Here is a 27846-nt window from a genome sequence, read left to right as displayed (position 1 = left end):
GAAAAAATCCAAGTCGAGCACAAAGAATGAAAGAATGTCACGGATTATTAAAACAATAAAACGAAACATTTTTGGAGAATTAGATTAAACACTGGAGCTCCTTCTGCTGGCTTTAAGGAGGATTGCAAACGAAGCCTTCCCTTTTTATTGGATGAGGCTCAGAAAGCAACACATAATGCATTTAGATCTTGGAATTCTACATTTTCCCTTGCTGTGTTAAACATATTATACTCCCGAGAAATAAATCCAGTAAATTTGCCCCAGCTTGAAATAGCCAAGCACATTCCCTGTGTTTGAAACAGCCTTGACACAAGTCGGATGTATTTTATTTGCAATAACGCAAGTGGGTCAAAAGTCTTTTTTTTCTGGCATCCACGTTCATTAAGAGGGATGGCAGGCTCTACGGCTCATGCACAAACTGGCTTTTCTTTGCCTTGAGATTGCAACACTTCTCCATTTTAAAAAAAGGAACTATCTTCATGAAATGCAATTGTCGCATGCCTGAAATTTCATGGAATCTGAACTGGAAGACACCACAAAGCCTATCCAGTCCAACCCCAATGAAATCACTCTTGACAGAAGACTGTCCGGCCTGTTTAAAAAACTCCAAAAGAAGGAGACGCCACCACTCTCTAAGACAGCGGCATATTCATAGAATCATAGAGTTGGAAGAGACCTCAAGGGCCATCCAGTCCAACCCTCTGCCATGCAGGAACTCTCAGTCAAAGCATCCCTGACAGATGGTCATCCAGCCTCTGCTTAAAGACCTCCTCTATCAAACAGCTCTTCCCATCAGGAACTTCTTCCTAGTGTTTAGGGAGAATCTCTTTTCCTGTAGTTTGAATCCATTGCTCCATGGTCTAGTCTCTGGAGCAGCAGAAAACAAGCTTGTTCTTTCTTCCATATGGCATTCTTTCAAATATTTAAACATGGCTCAAACTCCTTTCTCTCATCCCCAACCCTTGTCTAACTCAAACCTACACTGACCTCCCCTCCAACTCAATTTCAAACTTTGTCATTCATCAATTGTCTCACAAACCTCACCAAATATTCCATCAACCAGCATTCACATCAACACTCTATCCTTTGCTCCCTCCAAACAGCTATTGACTTCACACTCACACAATAAGTCAAGCGACAGTTTTATATACAAGTCCATGACATCACAGCCATGTCCCAGAATCCCCTAGGCAGTGTGAAGGATTTAGGAAGCTGTGGTCCCCCAGAAAGGAACCTTTCCAAGCTGTAGGTAAGATGTTCCTCCACCTGGACAACGCATGCTTAGATGTTTAGACAACAGCTCAGCGTCCTATTTCCCCTGTGCAACCAGAAGATCTAAATTCAGTCCAAAGTAGACTAGTGGTTCCTAAGCTTTGGTCTACCAGATGTTTTGGACTTCAGCTCCCAGGATTCCTGGCTTCTGGCCAAGTTGGCAAGGGGTTGTGGGAGCTGGAGTCCAAAACACCTAAAGGACCAAAGTTTGGGCATGGCTGAAGTAGACGGTGTGGACACCATCTGGTGGCAGATGGGGAGCCTTGCACCAAAGCAAGGTTGCATCTCCGAGATCATTTGCCAAATAAAGGACTTTCAAAAAAGAAAGGAATGTTGCTTCTAATTAGGCCTCAATCACTATTTTCCAAGTACACAGAACTGCAAGAGAACTCACCCTTTCTCCAGGATCGCCTACTGGGCCCATTGGCCCAGTTGTTCCTGGAGGACCTGGAAGACCCTGCCGTGGAGGGAGAAAGAAAGAAAGAAAGAATGTATTAGCTGCAAGACAAAAAGGAAGTGTGTGTGTAAACTTACATGCATCATGGAGAGCAAAAGTATGAGAATGATCTGTTTACTTTAGCATGGTGAAATTGACCTTGGAAGGCATCTAGATCCAGGGCCATCATATGGAAGTAATTGAACCCAGGGAAACAGCTGTCTTCTGCATATCTCCTCCAGCAATTGTGTGTGTGTGTGGGGGGGGGGGGATGCATTATTTTGTGCAAAGCAGGAAGAAAGGAGGAAGAAATACACAGGACACTACTTACCGCTGGACCTTCCGGGCCTGGTGGGCCTTCTATGAGCATTCCCTGAAAAGAGACAAGAAGGAAAGAGGAGGAGAGTGAGTAATAAACAAGGCAGCAGGAGATTTGAGGAATCATTTCAAAACCTTGTCACCTAAGTTGTCTGCTAACAAAAATTGGATTCTGATGTCCTTGGAATTGTATTTACACCATTGTTTCTGTTCCCATGGTCATAAGGAGTGTATCTACATAGCACATTCAAAAGGGATCTTGTTACACCTTTGAGACTAGCTGTGCAAAATAAGTTGTAGCATTAGCTTTTGAAGACTTGGTCTACTTCCCTAGATACATTGAATGAAGTGTTGCCCAGGAATGACACAGGTGCTACAAGATCCCTTTGCATACTGATGTTCCTAACCTGGCTATGTCTTTGAATTTTGCACGCTGCACACGTTTCCCAGTTTTATCTACTGCAGCTCCATTCTACACATCCTGGGATTTGTAGTTTAAGGGAAGCCTTTTGAATTCCCAACTTCATCTCTGTGAATAACATCACAGCAGCTCCTTGGCAGAGAATTCTAAATATGCTATGAAATGATAGATACCACCTGCCTATAGTCTCTATATTGTATCAAGCTGCTATAAATATTATATCAAGCTGCTATAAAAGTGTAGGGTGAATATACTCAAGGACATATATTGAATCACTGAGAAAGAGATGCTGAGAATCTCATTTGATTGTCTTTCAGTTTAAGAAGTAGCATTCTTAAGAATTGTTCTGATCTCACATTTCCACGTTGGCATCCCAAGATAGACCTGTGGCCTCAGTCAAGCTTCTGACATGCAGCCAAGCCAAACAGATTTGACTGATTTAAATGAGAAATAAACAGCAAATGCCAAGTCCATTCAATCTGGAAAGAGCCTGGACAAGAGCCAGCTTCTGAGGTCAAATTTCACCATCCCCAAAGGAGAGTGCTTCCTCCATAGGTCAAGGTTTAAGCAGAGGACAACTGGCGGAGTTATGCAAGTCAAGAGCATGGAGGTGATGTCAGCCTTTTTGGCTCCTGTTCGTAGCAGAGAGATCAGCATTCTGGTGCATGCCTCTGGAGATTATCGCATTAGCTTTGCTGCTGAGGTAGACCTGGTATGTAACTTTATTAAGCAACATTTTATTGCATCACTAGGCAGTATGCAGCCCGTATGCAACTCAGGCTTCTCTTGTAGCTTTACAAGAATGGGATTTTCCCGTTGTTGAAAAGATGCGGGACAAGCTTGGAAAAGCCTGGGGTGCAAACGGGGTGCATACTGCCCAGTGATGGATAAATGCAATAAGATCCACCTTAAGAAAGTTACATCCAGGGTCTATCCAGGCAGCAAAGCTAATGAGATAATCTCCTCTGTGTCGTTAGCCTCCTTCCTTCTTTTCATCTGACAAATTGCTTTTTTAGCAAATTGCTTTTATCAAAAATGTTGTAGACTTTTTATCTTTATTGTTATAGAGATGTTGTCACCACTTTGAATCTCATTGCTGGAAGGAAAGGGAGATATAAATGTATCATTATCATCATACACATTTTGCTTAGAATAAGTTCCAAGCTGCAAAACTTCCTAGCAGTCCAGGACTCTGCACGGTTTTTGAGGACTTTCATTCAGTGGGAACGGCATTTTAAAAAATTACTTTAAGAATGAAATTCATGAAGAATTACATCACTAGATGAGGGACAATGGGTCCCTCAAAGTCACCAAAGATGGCTGGATGTGGGATCCTGGTGGGCAGTGCTTGAAGGTCTCAGGTCCTCACATCCCCTCATCCAGAAGAATGGCATGGGCCTCACTGAGACATCTAAAGATGGGTCTCATTGGCAAGCCATAACAAGGATCCACTGTAGGAGGGGTAGGACATGGGGAGGCAGAATTTTGCCCTTCCCAGGAGGCTCAGACAAAAACAAACTGCTGCATCGTCTCCTAAACTGACTGTGTTTATCCTCATTAATCACTTCCACCACCTTGACTACACTGAGGCTGCTTGGCCACATGCATCATAGTTTCTATCTGTGAAATGTGAAAGGGCATGAGACATGCATTCACGACAGAGAGGTTGTTCACAAAAGTACAATTAGCAGTCCTCTCCTTTCATTGGCAACAGAACAGAATGGCCATGGGGATTCAAGTTTAGGGAGGAAGAACGCAGCATGGAAGAGTGGTTTGAAAGCTGGGCTATGAAGGTTGGGTTATGAACATTGGTAACCAGGGTTTGGTTACCACTTGACCATGAAACCCACTGGATGACAATGGGCAAGTCACATGCTCTCAGCCTCAATGGAAGGCAATGGCAAAAGTCCTCTGAAAAAATCTTGCCAAGAAAAACCCATGATAGGTTTGCCTTAGGGTTGCCATAAGTTGGAAACAACTTGAAGGCACACAGCACGCATGCAGGCAGCTGAACCCGGAGCAATATGCCCACAATCTCAGAATGTGATGAATGCTTTGCTGCTCAGTTGGCCCCTGGTATCCACTGGGGTTTGGTTCCAGGACCCTCTGTAGAAACCAAAATCCGTGGATGCTCAAGTCCCATGAAATACTACAAGGCGTCCCTTATATCAAATGGCCTTGTAGGAATTATATTTCTTGGGATATTTTCAACCCATGGGTGCTTGCATCTGTGAATAAAAAAATCTGTGGATATGGAGGGCTGGCTGTATATAAAAATGGTTTTCAGGAGGCTCAGTGTGTTTTTTTTCCTCCCCTTAGGGAAAGAGAAATAGGGAGACAGAGAGGAAAAGAGAGCATTTGGTCTTGTTTACCTTCTGGCAAGTGACTGGAGGTCTGGCATTTTGCTTGCAGCTGGGCCTGCCAGATTCTTTGGGGATGATTAAGCTAAGCAGTGTTTTGTTCTCTCTGTAACTTTTTGCAGAGAAAACATTTATGCAAGTGCCTGAGCCGATCTTGCCATGCCTGGTGGAGACAAATTTCTGATTCCACCCTTCTGACTGCTATTGCACTTATATAAAAGCACACATACATTTTTGCATTTCGGACTCAGTCTCCTGCCTCAAAGTGGATAGGAGGGAGGGCTGGGTATGGATGATGAGGAGACAACACCTTGGGAAGCAATGGAACCAGAGGTCTTTGCAAGTCCTTTCCTAGGAAAATTGTCAGGAGCAAGAGCGGGAAGGAGAAAAATCCCTTGAATCCCCACATCTCAGACCAGGTTGTTGTGCCCTTGGGCAGCCTTGCCAAGCAAAAATAGGTTAATTGGATAACTGGTGTGCAAAAGTGAGAAGAAGAAGGGGGGGGGAGCTTAAGGAGAGGTTGCTTTTTTAGAAAGCAGCTGAGCCTCTGCAGCTGTAAAAGGGGTGTGGACATGTCTGGGCTCAGGAAAGTTCGCCGACTGGTGAAGGCAAGAGAGACATTTACACATGAAATGTGAATGTGGGTTGCCAAGCGGAGGTTGCTGAGTCTATTTTGGTGCCTTTACAGCTCCACGGCCAATACTATACCCTCCAATATTTCACAGATGAAAACTGGGACATGTCTGTGTGGTGAAGCGGCATCACAGTACCGTCAAGATGGTAAAAGTTAGGAAAAGCACATAAGTAAGGAGAGGCTGCTGAAGTTTGCTTTTGTCTGAGCCTACTGGGAAGGGCACAATTCTGCCCCCTCATCCCCTTGCTCAATGAATGTAGTGAAAAACTACTTTTGTACTTTGCACCCCGTTTGCAACAACTGAAGTAAGCTGAGGACAAAGGGAGGAAATGGGATGAAGAGAAAGAAAGTGGGACATTTTAAAAGGAGTTAAAACGTGGGATGGCAGAGGTTGAATTAGAACTGTCTCTGCCAATTCAGGAAAGTTGGAAGGCGTGCAACACATCAAGAGTGGGTCAAATGTGGCCCTAGAACCATAAATAGTTGATATTGTTGTGTGCCTTCAAGTGGTTTTTGACTTATGGCAAGCCGTTTCTGACTTATGACTTACATGGCAATCCTATCATTTAGTTTTCTTGGCCAGTATCTTCAGAGGGGGGTTGCCATTGCCATCCTCTGAGGCTGAGAGAGTGTGACTTGCCCAAGTTCACCCAGTGAGTTTACATGGCCATTTGTGGTACCTGAAGGCTATTTGTGTTGCCTTTTACTATTCCAGACTCCCAAATTCCTCCCTTTATCCGACCATAAAAAGAGATGGAGTGGAGAACTTGCTAAGCTCCACAGAGCATGGAGAAGGAGAGGCAAACATTGCCTTTTCCACTCTGCATCCCACCATGGAACAACCAAAAATAAGAGGCGCAAGTATTCGACTTTTATTGCCAGAGCACTGCTAGCTCTTGTCAAATGTGTGGCATAGAGTTGATATAGGTTTCAAAGGGAAATGTAGACCTTTGTGCATGGCTGTGGCATAGTTTTGCAGACTCTCTGCAACAGCTAGGCCAAAGCAATGCCATGACCTGGATTCTTACCGGTTCAATGATTGCTGGCTCCCCCTTCTGTCCCTTTTCACCTCGTGGCCCACCAATCTGCAAGAGACCAGGGAAATGCAAGTAAGGACCAAGCAACAAAGAGCACCAGTCTGCTTCATTTGCTCAATTAATTGCAACTGAACAGTGTGCACCGAGAACAGGGAGTTATGTAAGGAAAACATTTCATTTGTAAAAGAAGGCTCCGCCATCCGTGTAACTCAATGGTTTCCAACCTTTGGTCCTCCAGGCATTTGGACTTCAATTCCCAAAAGTTCTTGACTGTTGGCCAAACTGGCTGGAGCATCTGGGAGTTGAAGTCCAAAACCCCTGTTGGACCAAAAGTTGGATACCACTGTTAGAATCATAAAGCAGGAAGAGACCTCAGGGGCCATCATGTTCTACCTAATATTTAGGTGAAATCTCTTTTCCTGATGTTTACATCCACTACTTCAGCTGCAACTGAAAAAGATATTAGGTGTGTTCAAATCAAACAGTCTATCTTTCTGTCTCTCTGGGCATCCATCTATCCATCCATTCATCCAACAGTGTCACTAAAACATGGTGTCACCCCCCATGGACCTCTTCCCACACCATATCCCCCTAAGTAATGTTTTTGTACTAATGTTCCTTCTAACTGACATAAGCAACTAGCAAAATTAAAATTATGCCTTTAAATTACAGCCTAAATGTATTTACATTCACATAGTTTCATAGTTAAAGTGAAAATTTTGTAAGATGCAATGTTTTTAATGAAAATTTAGGGGGGAAATTAAAAACCCTTTCATTGTCAGATGAGCCTCACCCCCATTCATGCCTTCTCTTCCATTGAGCTTTAGCATTTTAAAGGGATGTAGGTGAATGTGCAGCCCATTTCTGTCAAAAGACAGATGCTTGGAGAACAGTGGCATAACCCCTCCATATAGTGTCATCTTCTGTGAGCCCACATTCCCCGCATCCGCTAGTGATGGCCATGCACTCACCCACCCACCCATTCATGCACCTATCCATCCATCATTTATCCCTTCCTCCAGTGGCTCAGATCCAATGATGTACTTTGCCAATGGAAGTGTGACTTTCTGCCCCCACAACAGCCCCCTCTGTTCCCCTAAAAATCTGCTCCAGAGGATTTCCTGGAGAAGGTACCCATGGCATCATTTCACATCTGCTCCTAGAGGGTTTCCTAGCAAAGTTCCCCAAGGGACCTTCATCTGAAGAGAAACCAACTAGCAAATGCCAAGCTACTATTCCCCTATGACAACTGTTTCATATCTGATCCAAAATTCAAGCTCTCTGCTAGCTTTCTTTACCCCTTCATAAAGGGTGTCCTGGTTGGCTGGCATCCCCAGTCCAATATCTGGCGAGTCTGTCCTGTCGTAGTAGCCTCCGTCATAGTAGCCATCATCATACTCCTTGAGTGTGTCTACCGTAAAGTCTTTGTCAGGGTCTTCTCCACCTTCACTCCCTGTTACAGTAACCTAAGGAAATGAAATCAAATATTATATGAGACATGTTGTTCATGGTGGTTGGATACTCTCACTGTTGTTCCTAAAGCTAGAGGGATCTCATCTACTTTCTGCCATAGCTGAAGTGATGAACTAGGAAGCAGAGAAAACAATGACATTGATCTCTGGTTTCTGGGGTGCAGTCTGGCCCCTGTATCTATGGGGAATCCATTCCCGTGGTTACTAGGGATAAGCAAAAACTGCAGTTAATAGCAAATACTATATTTCTAGCAGAAGCTGACCACATGGTTGGACTGAAGGACCTCTAGATGCTTAAAGAGACCTTCCCCGTTGGACCAAGTAAGTGAAACTATGGTTACTGATCCTCCAAACATGGGAGTCTGATTGAACTAATAATGACAAAAGGGATTTGGTGGTGTGCTAACCAAATTTGCAAAAATGCCAAAAGAAATTACTTCGGTTTCATTGTGGGTGATAACGGTACTTGTGGGGACTTCTGCTTCAATGCCACCTTCTGTAAATTTATCCAAATTGTCAATGTCTTCATAGTTGAGATCCTCATATGGAAGTGGAGTGTAGTATTCATCGGGTATGGGCCCATAGTTGTATTCGTCCACCAGTGGGTCTTCTACTTTTTCTTCCTCCCTGGTTTCTTCTCGGGTGTTCTCCACAATAGGAGGGGCCTGTGTGGATGGAGGAGTTCTTTCCTGTTTACAAAAGGGACAGATATTAGAGGATCTTCCACACAAATGTATGGCATCCTACACCGTGACAATAGGGGGATAGAATGTGCCAGAATCAGGATTGAGTAAAACACTTCCATTTAATATAAAAGATATAAAAAGTTGGACTAGGCTTATTAACATGAAAAATAAAGCCCTGTCAGATAACTCCATCTTCCATTCCCCAGTAACTGATATAAAGAGGACTGATAGTATAGGTGGTACAAAAATAGTCATTGATGGATTTGTCCTATCTTCTCTTAAAGCCAACCAAGTTGGCACCCATAAATATATCTTCTGGCAGTGAACCCCTCCATTGTTACTTAAGTGCTGCCTAGACACACTTTGTTGTTGTTATGTGCCTTCAAGCTTCTGCACACCACCCAGTATTGCAATTCTCCTAAGATACTACTAAGAACTGTCAAAGTAACACTTTGTAAATTGCTCTGAAGAGCCACCATAGTGGCTTGAGCATTGGACTGTGACTCTGGTTAGATTCTCCACTTGGCCATGGAAACCCATTGGGTAACCTTAGGTGAAACTTGTCAAGAAAACCCTGTAACTTAAGTTTACCTTAGGGTCACCATAAGTCAGAAATGACTTGAAGGCAAACAGCAACAAAGATACTTCCTAGGTCAGAGGAAAAGAGGCTGTCCCACTTGCACAGTGCCTGGGTTGCCGTTGCTTCTCCCTTTGTCTTCTCAGCCTCTTAAGAAAGAGGCTGGAATTGGATTCCCCATCTTCCAGTGATAGACCATTACAACATCATAGGGCGCCTTACCTCAGTGGTTTCCGTCCTTTCCCTGGCTACTTCTTCATTGTCCACAGGTTGGGTAGTGGGTGGAATCACCTTCCCAGTATCGTCAGTGTCCTCGTAGTAGGGGTATTCATAATAATAGGTTTCTCCTTCTGCTTCCAGGTTCCCGTCCCCATCTGTGTACTGCAAAACAAGCATGGCAACTGAGACTATGAAGGCAGACAAGTGTCTCCATCCATAATTTCTCCAAGCCAGGGAAAGGTGGCTCCTGAGACCTAACAGGCAGTTTGAGCCACTTCCATTTAATGTATTGATTTGTGGCATAGATTCTGAGGAAAGCTCATTTTCAGCCTTGTCCAGTCACAAGGCAATTTGGGCATCTCATTGATAGCCTAAAGACCAGCACCAAGGGAAGGATGAGGCATGGCAGAAACATATATTTCCTGCCAAAAACAGTAGCCCTTTTGCTTATCAACCACATACACACAGCCACATTCCCTATAACATTCAGTTTCGGGTGGAAAACTTCAAGCCAAAGAGCTGAATTAGGCTGGATTTTATCCTTTAATATTTAAATTTTAAAGAATGATTTGCAAGCTTTAGCTGGTACATGGCAAGTTAAATTTAAAGATGATTGGAAATACGGGACTCTGCTATGGGAGAATCAATGGGGAAAAATCAGTAACGCTTTCTTCCAAGACTAAAACCTTGACTTTATAGAAGACTTGAAAACATAAATATATAAATCATGAACTACAATCAGGAATCTATTAATTATTTCAGTTTAGAACTAGAAAAGGGAGAAACAAAGTGTATACAACTATCCCAATCTGGAAAGATTAGAAACTTGATCCAGTAATTTGTAAATATGGAGTTATAGTGAACGTTGTATAAATCATTGTTTATAGGTTTGTTCTAAATCTTTTTATTTTGCATTTAAAGTTAAGGTGCAAGCTTAAATATGTGTGTGTGTTGCTGTTGTTGCTGCTTTTGTGTGTGATTTTGAGTGTGTGATATGTATGCGATGGCATTAATGGGACATCTCTATAACTATGGAAAAGTGATAAAATATGAATAACAATAAAAAGCAAGCTATGTTTTGGCACACACAGGCTAAGGTGCTATGAAATGGCATGGATGAATGGGATATATTTTTGGAGGCAAAGACCCTCTACACACCTGCAGCCCATAAGCATGGTAAAGTGGGGGATAAGGGAGAAAAGGGGATGTATTACCTATAGCTTTCCTCAAATGCAACCCTAAATTGCAAATGATGCTATGCATCTCCTCCTCCTCCTCCTCCTCCTCCTCCTCCTCTCACACTCACACCTCTCCTTTTTACTTACATATTCATCTGGATTTGGATCCTGAGACTGTGGTGCATCTGGAACGGCGGTGTCACAGTCAGGGCTGTAGTGCTCACAGTAATCATAGGCAGCTCGATGATCAGATACCATGAGGAGTTGCTGGATGTCACCCTGGATGAAATGACAAAATACAGATGGGGCTCAGCAATAGATCACAACATAAAGACACATGAAGATGGGTACCCTTTCCCAAATTTAAATGAAACCATATTTGGACACAGTGGTTCAGTGGTTAAGACACTGATGACTATAAGATCAGCAGGTTGGCAGTTCGAGACCTGCTGAACGATGGGGTGATCTCTTGTCACTAGTCCCAGCTTCTGCCAACCTAGCAGTTCGAAAGCATGTAAAAGTGCAAGTAGATAAACAGGTACCACTTCAGTGGGAAGGTAACATCGTTCCAGAAATCATGCTGGTCATATGACCACATAAATCATCTTTGACAACCCTGGCTCCCTTGGCTTATAACAGAGATGAGCACCACTCCCTATAGTCAGACATGACTTGACAACAGGACACATGTGTCCAAGCAACATCATAGTGTGGTCAATATTTAAGTTAACAATGAGTAAGAACGCACAAGCCAAGAAAGGATGCAATAGTGTGATTTTGCCTGAGCAGACTGAGAAAAGCGAGATTCTGCCCTCTCCTCTCCTCCTTACTGAGGTAACTGAGGGAAAACTTCTTTTAAAATAATAATAATAATAATAATAATAATAATAATAATAATAATAATAATAATATCTTCAGAGAGGGAGAAGTCCGGGCTCAGAGAAGATGCCAGCCACAGATGCTGGCAAAATATCAGGAATAAACTATTCTAGAACATGGCCACACAGCCCACAAAAAACTATGGATGCCGGCCATAAAAGCCTTTGACTTCACAAAGCAAGGATTTGCTTGTTTCAATAAGTGCACTTCAATAAGTGCCCCTCCTTTCTCAAAAAGATGCATTTTAAAGTGCAGAATTCTGCATCCCTGAAGGATGTTTCAGCCTCTCCCTTTCTGCTTCTTTCTTTCAAACAGGCCAGATTCAATCCAGCTGAGAGGAGGCCTCAGCAAACCCTTTGCGATTCTTTGGATAGCCACCAAGAATCCACTTTAGCCCTGGCTGGACATGAAGGTGTATGAACTGACTTTCTCCCTTTCCTCTTGCCAATGGCCAAATATATCTCAATAAATGAGAGGGAACATCTGGAGGAAGACGAAGGGCATTGCTGCCTCAAATGGGCCCTGCCGGGAGATGGTGTAAAACGCTGGCAACCGGTTGCAGTATGGTGGGACAGAATAACAACTAAGCAATCTCTCCTGCCTTGCTCCATGGCTTAGAGGAGGTTTGGATCTCTATAGTAGTTTCTCTGCTCCTCCGAAATGTAATCCTGACTCAAAGATGCTCTGTGAGTGTGTGTGAAAGAAAGAGAGAGAGAGAGGCATAGCATGCATGGCATTTTTAAAAATGTAATTACATAGAAAAGAAAATAGGAGACGAAGAAAAGAGAAAGAATCCTATATGACAGTACAGAGTAAAGGACAGCCCCACAAAATGGCCCTAAACACTTTCCAGAGCAGTGTTTCCCAAATTTTGGTCCTTCAGATGCTTTTTGGACTTCAGCTTTCAGAATTCCTGTTGGCCAAGTTAGATAAGACTTCTGGGAGGTGAAGTCCGAAACACACAGAGGAATTTGGGAAACACTAGGAAATGTAGGGACATTTTCACCATTTTTGCCCCCAAGTCCATTATGGGGCCAAGGGAAATCTTTTTAAAACAACAAGAAGTGACTTCTTGGTGACATCCTGTTCCAAAAAAAGTCCCACCTGGCTACGTCTGGTGAAATCCACTAAGCACTTGCAGTTACATGAGACAAAAGGCACCTCTGAAATCAGACCTATTGCTTACCAAACCTAAGAGACACTGGGTAGTGCAAAGGCTAAGATTGCACATAGTTTAATACAGTTAAAAACTGCTACTTAAAAATAATTAAGTTGGAAATGTTCTAACGTATTTAAGTTGAAAGCTCTGTATTAATTTAATTCCAGAATTAAGTTCTCAGTTAATTAAATGAGAAGCTATGCTTCTCATCAACCATTTTCACGTTGTCACCTGGTACTTTATCCAAAGCCTAGTTCTCTTGGATTTTTGCAAAACTACTTTTTTGTTGTTAGTCCCTTAGGTTTAGGGAATTCCAATGTTCAGGTTACAAGACCCAAGTCACTTATTTTAGTCCATGATTAGAGAATGGTAGCTTAGTTAATTCCAAGGTTAAAAGATTTTGAAACAAGAATTTAGCAAACTCAGCTTAGAAGGGTTTGGCCTTCTTTGCATCCAGATAGTCCTCCTGTTTTCTTCATCAGAGACTCCTCATCTATCCCAAAAAATTGAATTTTGATGCACTTATATTTACTGGAATCCAAATGGGAACCATTAAACTATAGAAAGCTGGGGAATAAGATGATGAGATAATAATGGAAAGAGAACAAGAAAGCCAGAGAAGAAATGGAGTGGATGAGAAATAGGGTTTTCAAAAAATGCATGCACTGTTTTCTTTTCTCCCAGGTTCAAAATGAGTAAAAACCTGAGCAGCGGAAAATAAAATCATGGATAGTATTTCTCAGCTTCCTTTTAGTGACAGTTCTATGGCAGGCATTTAACTTAAATATAAAGGGCAGTTTAATAAAAATTTAACAGTTGCATTTTTTTGCCCATTCAGCATATATGCAGTCGAGTTAGAGGCTTTTAAAAAAGCCTATTAACTATTAACTAAATGCATTAACCTTTTTCCTGATCTCTGCTTTGGGTGCCACATCCTTGGGTGCCAATGATCAAGTTGCTTCTGAGTTACTTGGTGGTTTATATAAACTCTGCAAAAGCACAATCCCTTGTGCAATGGTTTTTGTGCTAACATCGTGTCCCAATAGGATTCTGGCCAAACAATGCCTATTTTTATCTTCCTCATCTTGACCTAGATTTTACTTCTTTCTCAAACTTACAGGTATACGTGTGCGAAAAAGAGACAAGAGGGTGAGAAGAAATCTGCAAAAGTTGTCAGCCAGGTTTTCCTTTCTAAAGATAGTCTTGTCCAAGCTGTAACCCTACTAGAAAGCCTTGGGCTTAACCTATTGCTCCATCCTTAACCGCCGAGCTTTCTGGATGTGATCTTCTGCTTTTATGAAGCTGCGCAGAGGAGGAAAGGCTTAGTCCAGTCGCTTCCTGGATGCTGGCTGTTTGACCTCCTTGAAGTGTTAATCCAACCTTTTCAGGAAGAAAGCTCTTCCAGTTTATCCTTTTCTCCTTCTCAGTTCATGTCCTTTGTAGAAAGGCATCAAGTCTATGTCCTCCACTCTGACCCAGAAATGTGCTTCTATTTTGGGGCATACTGAAGTTGCTACTTGTTGGGAGGAAAACTAACTCTTGTGCACCAGGCCAGGATTGTTAGTGGCATATGTAGGTGCAACTCCACCTTACATCTGTCTTCTTTATTATTAATTGGAAGTTATATTGTGGAAGGAGAATACTTCCTCCTTCCACAATGATCAAAGCCCTCCTCTGTACCATAGAACTACAGTGGTGCCTCGGGATACGAAATGATCGCGTTACGAAATTTCCGGGATACGAAAAAGTTGGATTGGAAAAAACTGTTCCGGGTTACGAAATATTTTTCGGGTTACGAAATTCATTTCGGCGTGAAATTCAAATGCAAAGTGCAGCTATAGGCTTTCCAGTGCTAACGAAAAGCCTTTTCGGGTTACGAAATTTTCGGGTTACGAAAGGAATGGCGGAACGAATTAATTTCGTAACCCGAGGCACCAGTGTACTGCAGAATCAGGCTACAGTGTCTGATGGAAGGCTCCAAAAAGCATCTAGGTATGTCTGCATGTTATTGTTGTCATTGCCTTCACGTCATTTCTGGGTCAATGTGATCCTAAGGCAAACCTATCATGGAGGATTTTGGGGCTGAGAGTGCACATATTGCATGGTTGAATGGTAAATCAAACCCTGATCTTCACAGTGTTAGTCCAACATTCAAACCATTACATCATGCTGGCTTTGCAACACAATCTGTGACCATATCCAGACACAAAAGGTTTAAGTCATCCATTGAGACCTCTGGGAGGGCCCCCAGTGGATCTCAGCAGATGCTGTAGTCATTTCATGTCGCATTTAACCAACCCGCTAATATGAACTGGAGTTGGCCATCTCAGCTTACAACCCTCATTCCAACCTGAACAACCAGAACAAAGGCCTGTTTCCACTTTGAGGACCTTTTAGATATTGGTGGTAACTCATCACAGCAGATGAATCACTTGTCATTAGTTCCTTTTCCCAACGACAAAAATATAACGGTGTTTGACATTGCTTTAACTACTATGGCTCAATGCTGTGGAAGTCTGTGATATGCAGTTTTGTGGGATATCTAGCCGTCTCGGGTCAGAGAGCTCTGGTGCCACAACAAACTACAAATCCCAGGGTCCCATCAGATTCATTCATGACAGTTACAAGTGTCGAACTGCATTATTTCTGTGACACAGATTAGACCATAGACAAGTTGGAGCGGGTTCACAGAAGGGCAACAAGGATGATACCAAGTATGGAGAACAAAACAGACGAGGAAATGTTGAAGGAGCTGCCCATGTTCAGTGTTGTGAAGAGAAGACTGAAGGGTGAGATGACTGCACTCTCAAGAACTGTCACAGAGAGGAATTTGAAGGCTTCTTCTCTGCTGTCTGAGAGGGTAGGACCATATTTAATGGTTTTAAGCAACAAGAAGGTAGATTTCAGTTGAACATCAGAAGAAACATCTTGACAGCAAGTGGTTCAGCAATGAAACCAATAGCCTAGAGCAGGGGTAGGCAACCTTTTTGGGCCGGGGGCCGGGTTGCTGTCCCTCAGGCGACTGGGGGGCCGAAGCCGGGGGTGGAGCTTCCACCCTCCGGGGACGGGGCCGCATGCCGGGGGTGGAGCTTCCACCCTCCAGGGCGGGGCCACATGCTGGGGGTGGAGCTTCCACCCTCCGGGGGCGGGGCCACATGGCGGGGGTTGAGCTTCCACCCTACGGGGCGGGGCCATGTGCCAGGGGTGGAGTTTCACCCTCCGGGGGCCAGGCCTCCCCATCTTTGCAGGCCCCTGACGGGGCCCCAGGCCCTGTCAGAGGCCGGCAAAAAAGCCTCTTGGAGGACCCCAGTGACGGCACCGGGCCTCCTGGAGGCCCGATGCTGCTGCTGGAGCCTTGTTGGAGGGCGCCAGCGACGGCATCGGGCCTCCAGGAGGCCTGATGCCCTTGCCGGGCCCTTCGAAGATGGCATCGGGCCTCCAGGAGGCCCAATGCCATCGCCGGGGCCTTCGAACAGGGCTACGACGGCTTCAGCGGGCCTTCCAGAGACCTGATGCGGCCGTCGGAGCCCTCTTTGAGGGCGCCAGCGATGGCATTGGGCCTCCTGGAGGGCGAAGTCTCGCGCGACCTTGTTTGAGGTCGTGCGAGACTTCGCCTCTGGGCGCCGCCATTTTGGGCGAAAAAATGGTGGTGCCCAGAGCGACTTTTTGCCGCTATGAGCGCCGTTATTTTTTTGCGCGGCGGCGGCGGCAACCGCCCCCGGGGGCCGCAACGAAGGCCTCTGGGGGCCAGATCCAGCCCGCGGGCCGGAGGTTGCCGACCCCTGGCCTAGAGAGGAGGTCTCCCTTTCTGGTCACCTTCCAAAAGAAGCTGGACAGCTAGTGCATCCTAGGGATGCTTTAGCTAAGTGGTACCCAACCTTTGGGTCTCCAGATGTTTTGGACATCAACTATCAGAAGCTCCAGGCAGCTTGGCCAATAGTCAAGAATTCTGGGAACTGAAGTCCAAAACATCTAGATGACTGAAGGTTGGGAACCACTGTTCTAGCTGGAGATCCTGCACTGAGCAAATGCTAGGACTCAACATTCATGGGGCTCTTTCCAGCTCTGTGATTCTGTGCATGTATATTAGTCTCCCCTTAGAGCCATAGGACAATTCTATCTCCCATCTCTCAGAGGTGACTCAGCCAATGGAAAGCAGGATTGGCAAAGCATACAGGCGCGTCATTCGCCAAATCACATCCAACATGGCAGGGCTTCAGCTTCAACAAAACAGGACTGGCAAAGCTCTGACAAATGAGTGCCGTCACTTAATATTGCCAGCCAAATCTTAACATACTGGGCTTCCATGCCAGTTTGCGAGCAATAAACAAGACGGTTGCTTTAGCACATTGTTGACAGTTTTAGGGACTCTGGTATGACTCCCAGGATGTACTGCCTGAACTCTATTATTTTAGCTAAACTAAAGACACACCAACATATGCAAAATAAACCAAGACTGTGAAAGTGGAAAAAAAATGCAATTTTGTTTTTTAAAAAATGCCTTTTTTTACCCTAGGAATACCTCTCTAGGAATCTATAGGTATTCCAGAGCTACTCTATAATCACATTGCATTTTCATGCTCTTGGGATTGGAGGCTCTGTCTGTCATTATATCTACAGTCTGAATGCTTTCTTCTCTCCCTGTACATTCTGGGCTGGAGTGCAAATGCCCAGATTGGAAACACATGGGGACGGGCACAAAATCCAAAACCGCAGAGGCTTTATATTTAAGCACTGTGACTTTTCATTCAAATTTCAGCACATTCCAGGCAATATTACCTCCCCCGGCTGGCAGCTTTACCAAGAGGTAGCTGCATATGGAAAAGTGACTGTTAGTATTACTAGAAGAAAGAAAGAAAGAAAGAAAGAAAGAAAGAAAGAAAGAAAGAAAGAACCTCTGCTTAATGGGACACTGAGAAATACTTATTTATAGACCTGCTAGGATATTCTTGAGATGTAGAATTTAACTAATTGTCAACATGTTTGGATCTTCAGTGCTCTTACTATTGATAAGACTTTTGCAGCCTATCCTCCAATCCGTGGATTCCTTATCCATGGATTTAATCATCCACAGTTTGAATAGACACACACACACACTTCCAAAAAGCAAACCTTGATTTTGGCATTTTATCTAAGGGACACCATTTTAATTCCATTGTAATTAATGGGACTTGAGCATCCACAGTTCTGGGGAGGTCCTATAACCAAACCCCAGTAGATACCAACATCCCACTGTACTCTATGGGTGAAAAGAGAAATATTTCCATCTATTGTTCAATGGCCAGGAGATTTCACTGCTTTAGCTATTCATGGCTGTGTGTTTCATATGTTAAGGAAAAAGCAACATGGGATATACAGTGTAAGAAATAAAACATGTATGTGAGAGTCAGGATGACTCAGCAAAAGCAATTAGGAGCCACACAGGTGTAAATGGTAATGTAATTAGCAAGTCCTAAATGCCAAGGACAGAAATGCAAAGTGGATAATTGAACACACCTGAGAATTGTTAAAGTGGACAAGGTGAGATGATGAAATCATTAATTATGGGATGGAACAAGAGAACCAATGAAAATGGTTGTACACGCCCACTGGGTGGAAACTGACAAGAGTGGGTGGTGTTTTCCATGGGCTATAATAATGGCTATGAATCCCAATGTATTTTGTGGGTAGTAGTGGATAGTAGTTGAGGAGTATTGGAGTTGTGTTGGATAGTTTTGGAGCTGTATATAGTAGAATAAAGTAGATCTTTTATTTAAGACTACTGAGTTGTCTGGTGTCTTGAGTCAAAAGACAAGAGGCAGCCGGATCCTGAAGAAGTGTGAAGACTATTCTCTGTAACTCTGCTGCTCTAGAGCAAAGCTTTAACCACTGGCCAAAACTGGTCAGCACCGGTGCGTAACAAGGTGGTGAGTTCGAGCCAGAGGTGAAGAGCTACAACTCCCATCATCCCTGACATCATAAGTGCCAACTTTTAGCAAATATGGGTTTGGGGGGGGTGGTGGTGATGGAAAAATGGTCAGTTTATATTAATGTATGAGAACCAGCATGGTGCAGAAGTTTGAGCATTGCACTAGGACTTTGGAGCCCAGGGTTTGATTCTTTTCTTGACCATAGAAACCCACTGGATCACCTTGAGTGAATCACACTCTTTCAGTCCTAGAAAATGATACATTTGGCTTAGGGTCACCATATATCTAATGACTTGAAGTCACACAACAACAATATTAATGTATATATTAGCCCAAGTGCATATCCTATGTATTCCCCCCTCATTCCTTCATTTCTTCCTTCATTTTTTCCTTTTCATTATGATTATTCTTTCCAAAGAGCCAATAAAAACAAACAAGCTGCAGAATTAAAACCACCGAAAAAGCCATTGAGAAAGCAAGGCTCAAAAATCAACCAAATCGCATCCCTGCTCCAAATCCAAACGGGAAAGACTAAGTCATGGGCTTGAGGTCCTGACAAGAATCTCGGAACAGCTTAATAAAGAGCCAGTGGGCGACATTTCAGCAAAACCACTTCTGAATATTCCCTGCCTAAGAAAACATTATGAAACTCATGGGGTCACCGTAAGTTGACAGACAACTTGAAGGCACATATACACACACTGGCAATGATAAATTGCCCTAATATCCACTAATGATAATAATAATCTGGAGTATCTGGATTAATTTTCCAGGTGTCCTTTAGATGTCTGACACATGAATGAATACCTTTTCTGAGCTAATTCCAGAACAGTATGGAATCTGATCTTTGACTTCATTCCAAAACAGGTCGGAAGCTGATCTCTGGGATATAAATTGACCTGGTCTGTGCCTCCTACATTAATGTGCAGGCCAGAATTTAAACATCCAGATGATTTTCACATTTCCCAAAATGTCCCGGTGCTGCTCTTGGCTCAAACAACCTCCCCATCATCAAGGCTTTTAATGACACGTTTGGGGAGAAAAAAAACGTAATTTTAAAAGAGATATTTAACTGCAAACTGGAATTATGTCAAACTGAATAATTACAGTGGTGAAAGGCTTTGCAGGGATTCATAAAGGATTCTAGGAGCAGCGAGGCTTCTTCCATATGTCAAAATGATCTCACCGTGCACAAAAACACAGAGGTATCCATTATAACAGCATTTCAACCCGTTCCTTGTGAGCTTCATGGTTCCACTCAAATCTCATGTCACCAATTAGCCAAGCCACTATGGATATACAACCTGACTTATTTAGTCTCTGAGTCAACTCTCTCTCTCTCATATATATATATATATATATATATATATATATATATATATTTCCTTGTAGTGAGCCAACAGAAAGCAATGGGTCTCCCCTTCCTAGTCTCAGAGGAAAAGACTATGGCCTGATACAGACAGGCCAGAATAAAGCTGCTTCGAGTCACTTTGGAGGTATGCTGTTTAAATGATACATGCATCCTAAGAGTCCAGAAGTCACACCGAAGCCACGCTCTAGTCCTAAGGACAGGAGTGCAGCTTTGATGAAGTTTCCAGACTCTTAGGACACATGCATAGTTGAAACACCATACCTCCAAAGTGACCTGAAGCAGCTTTATTTTGGCCTGTCTGTATAGGGCCTATATGTTTCTGCACAGTGTGCATTAGTGGAGAATGTGAAAACATGTCGTTGCTCCTGCTGCAGCTGTGTGCCTTAAAGTCTTTTTTGATTCATGGTGTATTCAAGAAACTAAGGCAAATCTATAATGGAGGTATCTCAGCAAGATTGGTTCAGAGATGGGTTCACCATGGCCTTCCTCTGAGGCTGAGAGGGGGCAACTTGCTCAAGGTTACACACTGAGTTTGCACGGCTGAGAGGGAATTTGAACCCTGTCTTCCCAGGGTTCTTGTCCAACACTCAAGTCACGACACCACCCTGGCCCCATGCTTTATATTCACAACCATATACACAGTGGTATTGAAGTCAAAATACAGATGGGTTGGAGGTGGCACCATGTGTACGTCATCATGGCGGCCCCTATGTAAACACCTGTTGTGTGGTAGGTCTTGGGAACGTGAGGACGCTCCGTTCTCCCGAGCCCTAAAATCAGCCCCATGATGGCGCTTTTTGGCTGTCTATATCAGGCCTATGATTCTATGCCTATGGAGACATTGGCTAGAGAGCAGACCTTTGTGTCCCAGTCAAAACCAGACATAGGTCTGAATTTTCTTGGTTAGTTCTATTTTTGCACTCTGAACTCGGTTTTGGTGCAAAGTAAGATGAGGACTAAGGAGGAAAGGGGGAGGAAGAGAGAGAAATTGGGACCGGTTAAAAGCGTCTAAAAAGTGAGATGCCAAGGGGTTAATATGGAACTGTCTCTTGCAAATTGGGACAGTTGAAGGGTATGCTCTCATTGAGTTAAGTTGGCTTCTCCATACCTATGTTTGGCCAGGGACAAGCATGTGAAAAACAAGAAAGGCAGAGGAAAACAGAAACCAAAACAGACAGACAATCCTAACATTTTCCAGCCTGCAAAAGTGGTTTGGTTTCAGCATGGAAGCCAGATTATTATTAGTTTTCCTTCTCTCAAGCTATCTTCCTCTTTCAGCGTCTATGTGAAGATTTTCCATCTTCAGCCGACTGGCCATAAATCCTCTCTCTCTCTCTCTCTCTCTCTCTCTCTCTCTCTCTCTTTCTCTCTCATTCTCTATGCACAAGCCTATCTTGTAAAACATTTTAAAGTTTCAAAGGTCTCTCCAAAGTCCATGAAAAAAAAATCCTTCTGTAACGTAGATCTGGCCGGCAACCAAAAACCGACAGTAGAAAGCTGGGGGAATCCTGCTGGAAATTGAATAGATGATACATCTATTGGCTTCTGGACAAGGTTCAGAGAGTTGAAGGGGAGCTCATAAATAAATCATTTTTAGAGAAGTCTTTGCCTACCAAATAAATGTCTTTTGAGCCTAAATTTCTCCTGCCTCTGGTTCTTAAATTGAAGTCCTCATTTGGATTGCCCTCAGGAGCTGAGGTCTCAGCTTGAGATTCGCACTGAGGACCCTGATGGAGTTTATATCCCCTTTCAAACAATTCATTGGATCGCATCCATCAAAAGTGGAGTTGCCAGGACAAAATGTGGCAAGGCATGCGCACAACTTCTCAAAGTGTCCTAGAGTTCCAGGGAACTCTGGATGAGAAACTCTGCAAACAAAATGGCCCACACCATTTGTCAATGAGGTACATGTAATGTGCTCCAGTTATCAATACATTGGACCATTTGATTGTTGCCCCGCCAGTTAAAAGTAGGATGTTGTAAGGCAAGAAAATTCCCCACAATGCAAGAAGTGTATATTCTTTGCTATCCATAATCGATTCTAAACTAGCCTGCAATATCTCTTGGATAAAATACTCCTATAACCCATACAATGCAAGTGTTTTTCAGTCTTAGTGCAAGAAGATAAAATATGCATAACGGTCGTTGTTGATATGCCTCCTTGCTTCATCAATCCCTGACTATCTCTCAGTTCCCTTCCATGGGCAATATTTGATTATCGCTTCCCTTGAGAATGGGGAAGGCCCTCCATCTTCTCTCTCTTTCTCTCTCTCTCTCAGTTTATTGTGTTTGGCAAATCAATAACATTCTCTAACTCGGGTTTTCTTGTAATCAGCATGAATTTCCTCCAGATAATTAGTCAGGGAAATTGAAAACTCTACGCTAGTTAGCTCTCTCCCCCTTTACTATAATAATAGTAATAATACTATCAGGAGGATCATGGCTGCCTGAAAGGAATAATGCGGTTTGGCAGCACGTTAACTGTCATGTCACCATGCTATAGAATGCTATAGAATTCCAGGATTTGGAATTTGGTGAGAGATGTAGCCTTCTCTGTCAGAGAGCCCTGGTGCCATAACGAACTACAAATCCCAGGATTCCATAGCATTGAGCCACGGCAGTTAAAGCAGTGTCAAACTGCACTATTGCTGCAGTGTAGTTGCAGCCAGAGAGAGAATTGACATTAATAATAAGCTACAGTCATAAATTCTATTAAGTACAAAGTGTAAGCTGAAATCAACACAATCGAGACCCATCTGGGTTCAACCGCACTCTCTAGTTCCGCACCCACCATCGCCACCGCTGCCGCCATGCTTCCCATTCCCACACTCCTTCTGAAGGCTGCCAGCAATAAGGCTCAAGTTGCCATCCCAAACTCTGTCTGTTTTTCTTGCCGGCAGCCAATAGGAGCTGGAAAGAACACAATCATCTGGCTGAGATGTTGTTCCTGGCACTTCTTGGCCTGCTGCTGATCACCGAGGGAATTGGCCGCCTCTTCTGAATGGGAAGACTTGATCCAAGCCAGGCTTCTGTTATGGAGGAAATTGCTGCATTTTTCTTGGAGAGAAAAGAGCAGCCAGGAGGAGGGACTCTGAAAACGCCTCCATCAGCCGAATTGAAGAGGCTGGCTGGCTTCAGTCAAGAGGTGGCCTGGCGTTCAGTTTCATCTTTGTGGCCTCCACTGGAGTTAAGCTGCATGCCCCACGCTTGGTGTTTTCTTTCCCTTTGGGTCCAATATTATGTTTCCTCCTCCAACATTGCCCTCTCTGTCTAGCTGGGTCTTTGCTTAGGCTTTTAATCCAGAGAGATTCACATTTCCTCCAACGTCCAAATTGATGAAACAGCTCAACAAAATTGGCCTCCTTCTGAGAGCCTAATTTTTTCCAAGTCTTACCGTGCAAGGCAAGGCGATCTAGTCCTTAGCATAACATCACCATGCTTTACGAGTTAAATTCAAAGGAAACACCCCCTCGCAACATTAGAACTTCGGAGAAGGCATCCTGCAAAACAGACGGGCAAAAGGCTTGGAACAGAAAAGTGTTTTTCCAAGCACCCTGCAATCAGTCTATGGAATTTTTCAGGCAAAGAGTAATTTACAATTATGACTGTGTTTGGCATGGAAAGAATTTTGAAAAATGCTTTTAAAAATGGCTGGACAATTTGTTTTTCAGTGTTGGAAAACCCTAATGAGAAGACTTCTGGCTTCATGAGAACCTTCACAGGTTCTGAAGTTTGACCATTAGTCTCCCTGAGTGCTATTTGATTGCAATGGAAAAGCAGGTTTAAAATGCAATGGATAAGTACATACAGAAATAGCTGGATTGGGTAAAAAATAAAAAGGTTAATGTTACAGATCTGGATGATGGCTGGTCCCTCTTGCTCCATTTACTCAAGGGCAGGAAGCAATGAGAAAAAGATCCTCCTACATACACATACTCTCTCGCTTGTTCCATTCTTGGATGCCTTTATTTTCGTTCAAAAATGGAAAATACTGCCAGCTCCGATTCCCAATTTGCTGTGTTCCCATTAGCCAAAAGAAATCATATTAAAAACCTTACACTTGTTTGGACATTTTTCCACAGTGAGTCATGCATCAGCTGAAGAGGTCCCTGCGACTGAGAGGAAGGGGAGGAGGAAGGGGTCAGGAGTGACCCAAGATTGCCAACAAAAATTAGCCGGGGACATTTCTCTGCTGTACACTTGCTGCACGTTTAGAGGAAACGTTCCTCAGATTCCTCCAAGGTGGGAATCCAGATATATTTGGACCTGCCAAAGTGAAATAGCCCCATTCTTGAGGTTAGCTGCAAGGATAGACAACAAGGGTGAGGAACCTCAAGCTCTGGGGTTAAATCTGGTTTCCAAGTGGGCAGGGGTGTCATTGGAGGGGTGCGAAGATTCAGAACACACCAGGTGACATTCCCAGTGGGGTGACACCATTGCTCCCCTAACTTTAGTGGTTATTCATTCGCTTGCATCCCTTTAAAACACTTTAGCTCACACTCCAGTTGTGCACATGATATCAGAATTTAATAGTATAATTTTAATGTTGCAGGTTGTTTATGTCACAACTATTGCCATTATGTTGAGCGATGCATGGGAATTATGATTTATGAATAACATTAGTACAAAAAAAATCCCACTTTACTAAGGATTTTGTACACGATGGTATGGGAGATGGTGAATTGGGGGGTGACACTATGAGATATTACACTGAGTCATGCCAACCCTAATGATGCCACTGAGAGGAGGTGTTCAACAGGCTACGCCTGCTGATGCATGACACTATTGTTCAGTTTTTTGTTTGTTGTTGTGTACCTTCATTTCTGACTTTCATGGCAACCTAAGGTGAACCTATTGTGGACTTTTCTTGGCAGGATTTGTTCAGAGAAGGTTTGATTGTTTGTTCGGTAGTCTCCAAGGTTGGAATGACTCTCCAAATTGGGTTACTGGCACCAACAGCATTCAGCTAAAATATCTGGGGGTTGGAACTCCCACCACTTTGCCTTTGGCCATGTACACCCCAAGAATGTGGCCCCAAATACTTTTTTTGAAATGAAATCTGTTCTTCAGGATGAAGGAGGAGCTTCATGCATTCTACAGTCTAGAGATGGACAAAGAGATGGGATCTTGTGCAAGGTAGGGTTGGAAAAGCATCACTGACTTCATTTTCAAACTTGCCTTCTTTCACAAAAATTTTTGTGATTTACTCTTGTAACCCACCCTGATGCCTTGTGATTGGGCAGGCTATAAATAATAATAATAATATTAATAATAATAATAATAATAATAATAATTATTATTATTATTATTATTATTATTATTATTATTATTATTATTTATATTGCTTCAGTCCAGTGGTGAGTAAAGTGCACCCGGGGGCCACATAAATCACCCTATGTATTTTTGTCCCTCAATACTTCCAGAATCCTCAAATCAGACCTTTTTTTCCTGCTCAAAAGGGCAGGGTATACTGGTGCACTATACTGGTCCAAAATGGGATCTTCCAAGCAGAACCATTTTCAATAGGTTGCAAGGCTTCCCAGTACCATTTAATATCACATTATACCATTTAACTTTTTTAAAAAGTCATTTTTGAGAACCAGAAGTGGATTTTCAACCATTTCGGGAAAGGTACAGTATTTTATTTTTCACTACTCCATTACTCCAGAAGGTCCCAGGGTGTAAAAGTGGCCCGCATATGACTTGTACATCCTGGCACACTCCAGCAACCATACAGGGCACAATTACTTACCCTGTTAAAAGTGGATTCTTATCTCCTTTCTTTCCTAATAAATAGAGCTGTGCCTTGATGGTGACTTAACCAGGAAAACATTTACAGTATTTTAAAGATTCTGTTAGTTCCCCATTTCTTGTTAACCCAAGTCGTCTTCCCCTAGACACACACATTTACCACCAATAAGCTTATTGCTGGTCTCACAATCCTTCCTTAAGGGAGAGTGAAAGCACACGAAAGTACCTCGGAGCATGTGCAGAGTGCCTTGAAGTTATTAAGCAACTATATAGTCTGTTATCCTTTGCTGGCCAAAGATCCTGAAACCACCACTCTAGTCAGTGCCTTGGAAGCATCCCAAAGGAGATGACCCACATTTCTGGGGAAAGGTTTAAGCTGAAGACAGTGTTCCTGTCCCACCCTACTGTTGAACTTTAGGCTGATTTCTGCGTAACTGGCTGGGCTTGTGCACTTTCAGTACCCATCCTAAGGGAAAGGGAAGGAACAGTTGCTTTTTCAGCTCCATATAAAAGCCTGGAACAGAAACAGCCTGCTAAAACCACATTCCTTGGAAGAGTGACTTTTCAGAATGCAATGCAAAATGTTCAGCATGGGAAAGTCTATCCCAGTCCCACAACTATAATATAATATATTTATATATAAATATAAATACGCTTTTTGACACTAGGCTTTTATATCACTTTTTATCGCACCCGAAGAAGTGGGTTTATACTAATGAAAATGTGCAATTTTTGTTTTAAAAAACAAAAAGACAAGGCCCGAACAGACAGGCCGAAATAAAGCTGCTTTGGGTCACTTTGGAAGTACAGTATGCTGTTTAAATGCTGCATGTGTCCTAAGAGTCTGAAAGCCACTCCAAAGCCATGCTCCAGTCCTAAGGACTGGAGCACAACTTTGGCAAAGCTTCTGGCCTCTTAAGATGCATGCGTCATTTAAACAGCATACCTCCAAGCTAAGGTGTCACTATCTCAGCCGCCCATGAAAAAAGTTTTGTATTCTGGAGTTATTTTGGATTTCTGGATAAAGGATACTCAACCTGTACGGCATTTAATGTTTATTTTTTTAACTTTTGTACCCCACAATCTTCTAAGCTATTACACTGCAAGCCGCATTGTCTCCTATAGTGGGAGAAAGACATGTTATAGATCCAGGAATAAATAAATACACACCTCCATAACGAAAGTAAATAACCTTCCACTATTGCGCATGGATGGTGTTTGTCCCATGCCATGGCAGAGTTTCCTATACAGGATTCAGCCCATGAAGGAGAAATAGCATGTGGTTGCCATTAAGAAAACCACTCCTCTGGCAGGAGATGGGTTTTCCATGTTCTTGGAGTCACTTCACTTGCACAACAGAAAGAAAGAAAGAAAGAAAGAAAGAAAGAAAGAAAGAAAGAGCAATGAGGAAACCTGGACACACTCTCTTCTCTAAATGCCTGCCTAACTCATTAGGAAAGAACCCTCTCTTACAGAATCTTCCCATTCAGGTTGCATTTTTGGTTCCCATGGATTTTTAAATATAGTCAGTTTTAAAAGTAAAAACACACATGGCTCCCACCCACTCCATATCCATTTTTGCAGGTGAACACAGATACCCCATTGAAAACTTTCCTGTTAGGCCACTGAACTTCAGTGCACCAGCAAATCCTGCACAGTTTGACTTGGACACAGCAGCAGGAATCATTGGGCTCTCCAGATGTTGTTGGGGACCTAGCACTGGTGATCCATCCTACCACTTTCCTCCTTTGCCTTCAGGCCACTTCAATTGCTGTAAACCGAGTTCAGATTTCACAAACAAGTTGCACTTAGTTAACCCAGCACAGACAGGGGAGCAGAATCTTGCCCTTCCCAGTAGACTCAGGCAAAAGCAAACTGCTGCATCCTCTTCTGGCATGTGCGTTCTTCGTGAATACCCTTTGCCATCTTGACCACACTCTGGTGTTCCTTGACCGCACACGTCCCACCATTCATGTCTGAAAGGTCAGGTTATATGTTGTAAGCACTGGTGAAAAAGAGAATCAGCTGCTGCTGGAAAACTATGGAGAATATCAAAACTAAAATCTGCACCGTGGACTTCTTTTTCTAAGCAAGGGGAGAAAGGGAGATAGGAAAATCTTTGAAATTGTCTCTGAAAACTATCTTCAGAGGCAACTAGGCTCAGCT

The 27846-nt window shown here is 43.2% G+C and overlaps 1 protein-coding gene across 1 annotated transcript in view; it reads right to left on the bottom strand.

Annotated features, from left to right (window-relative positions):
• LOC149308107 (collagen alpha-1(V) chain) overlaps positions 1-27846 on the bottom strand; it is a 178135-nt gene that overhangs the window by 97621 nt on the left and 52668 nt on the right. The window contains exons 5-11 of the mRNA XM_089535095.1: positions 10758-10889; positions 9436-9594; positions 8388-8639; positions 7777-7944; positions 6470-6526; positions 2040-2081; positions 1667-1729 (exon numbers count right to left, since the gene is read on the bottom strand). Coding sequence (XP_089391221.1) covers positions 1667-1729; positions 2040-2081; positions 6470-6526; positions 7777-7944; positions 8388-8639; positions 9436-9594; positions 10758-10889 — 873 coding nt within the window. The remainder of the gene's footprint in view (positions 1-1666; positions 1730-2039; positions 2082-6469; positions 6527-7776; positions 7945-8387; positions 8640-9435; positions 9595-10757; positions 10890-27846) is intronic.

Source organism: Sceloporus occidentalis, unplaced genomic scaffold (genome assembly GCF_023333645.1).
Source record: "Sceloporus occidentalis isolate IW3139 unplaced genomic scaffold, rSceOcc1.0.p SCAF_8, whole genome shotgun sequence".
Taxonomy (NCBI): Eukaryota; Metazoa; Chordata; class Lepidosauria; order Squamata; family Phrynosomatidae; genus Sceloporus; species Sceloporus occidentalis.
Note: the sequence above shows the minus strand (reverse complement) of the source record. Positions and strands in the feature narration are given on the sequence as shown.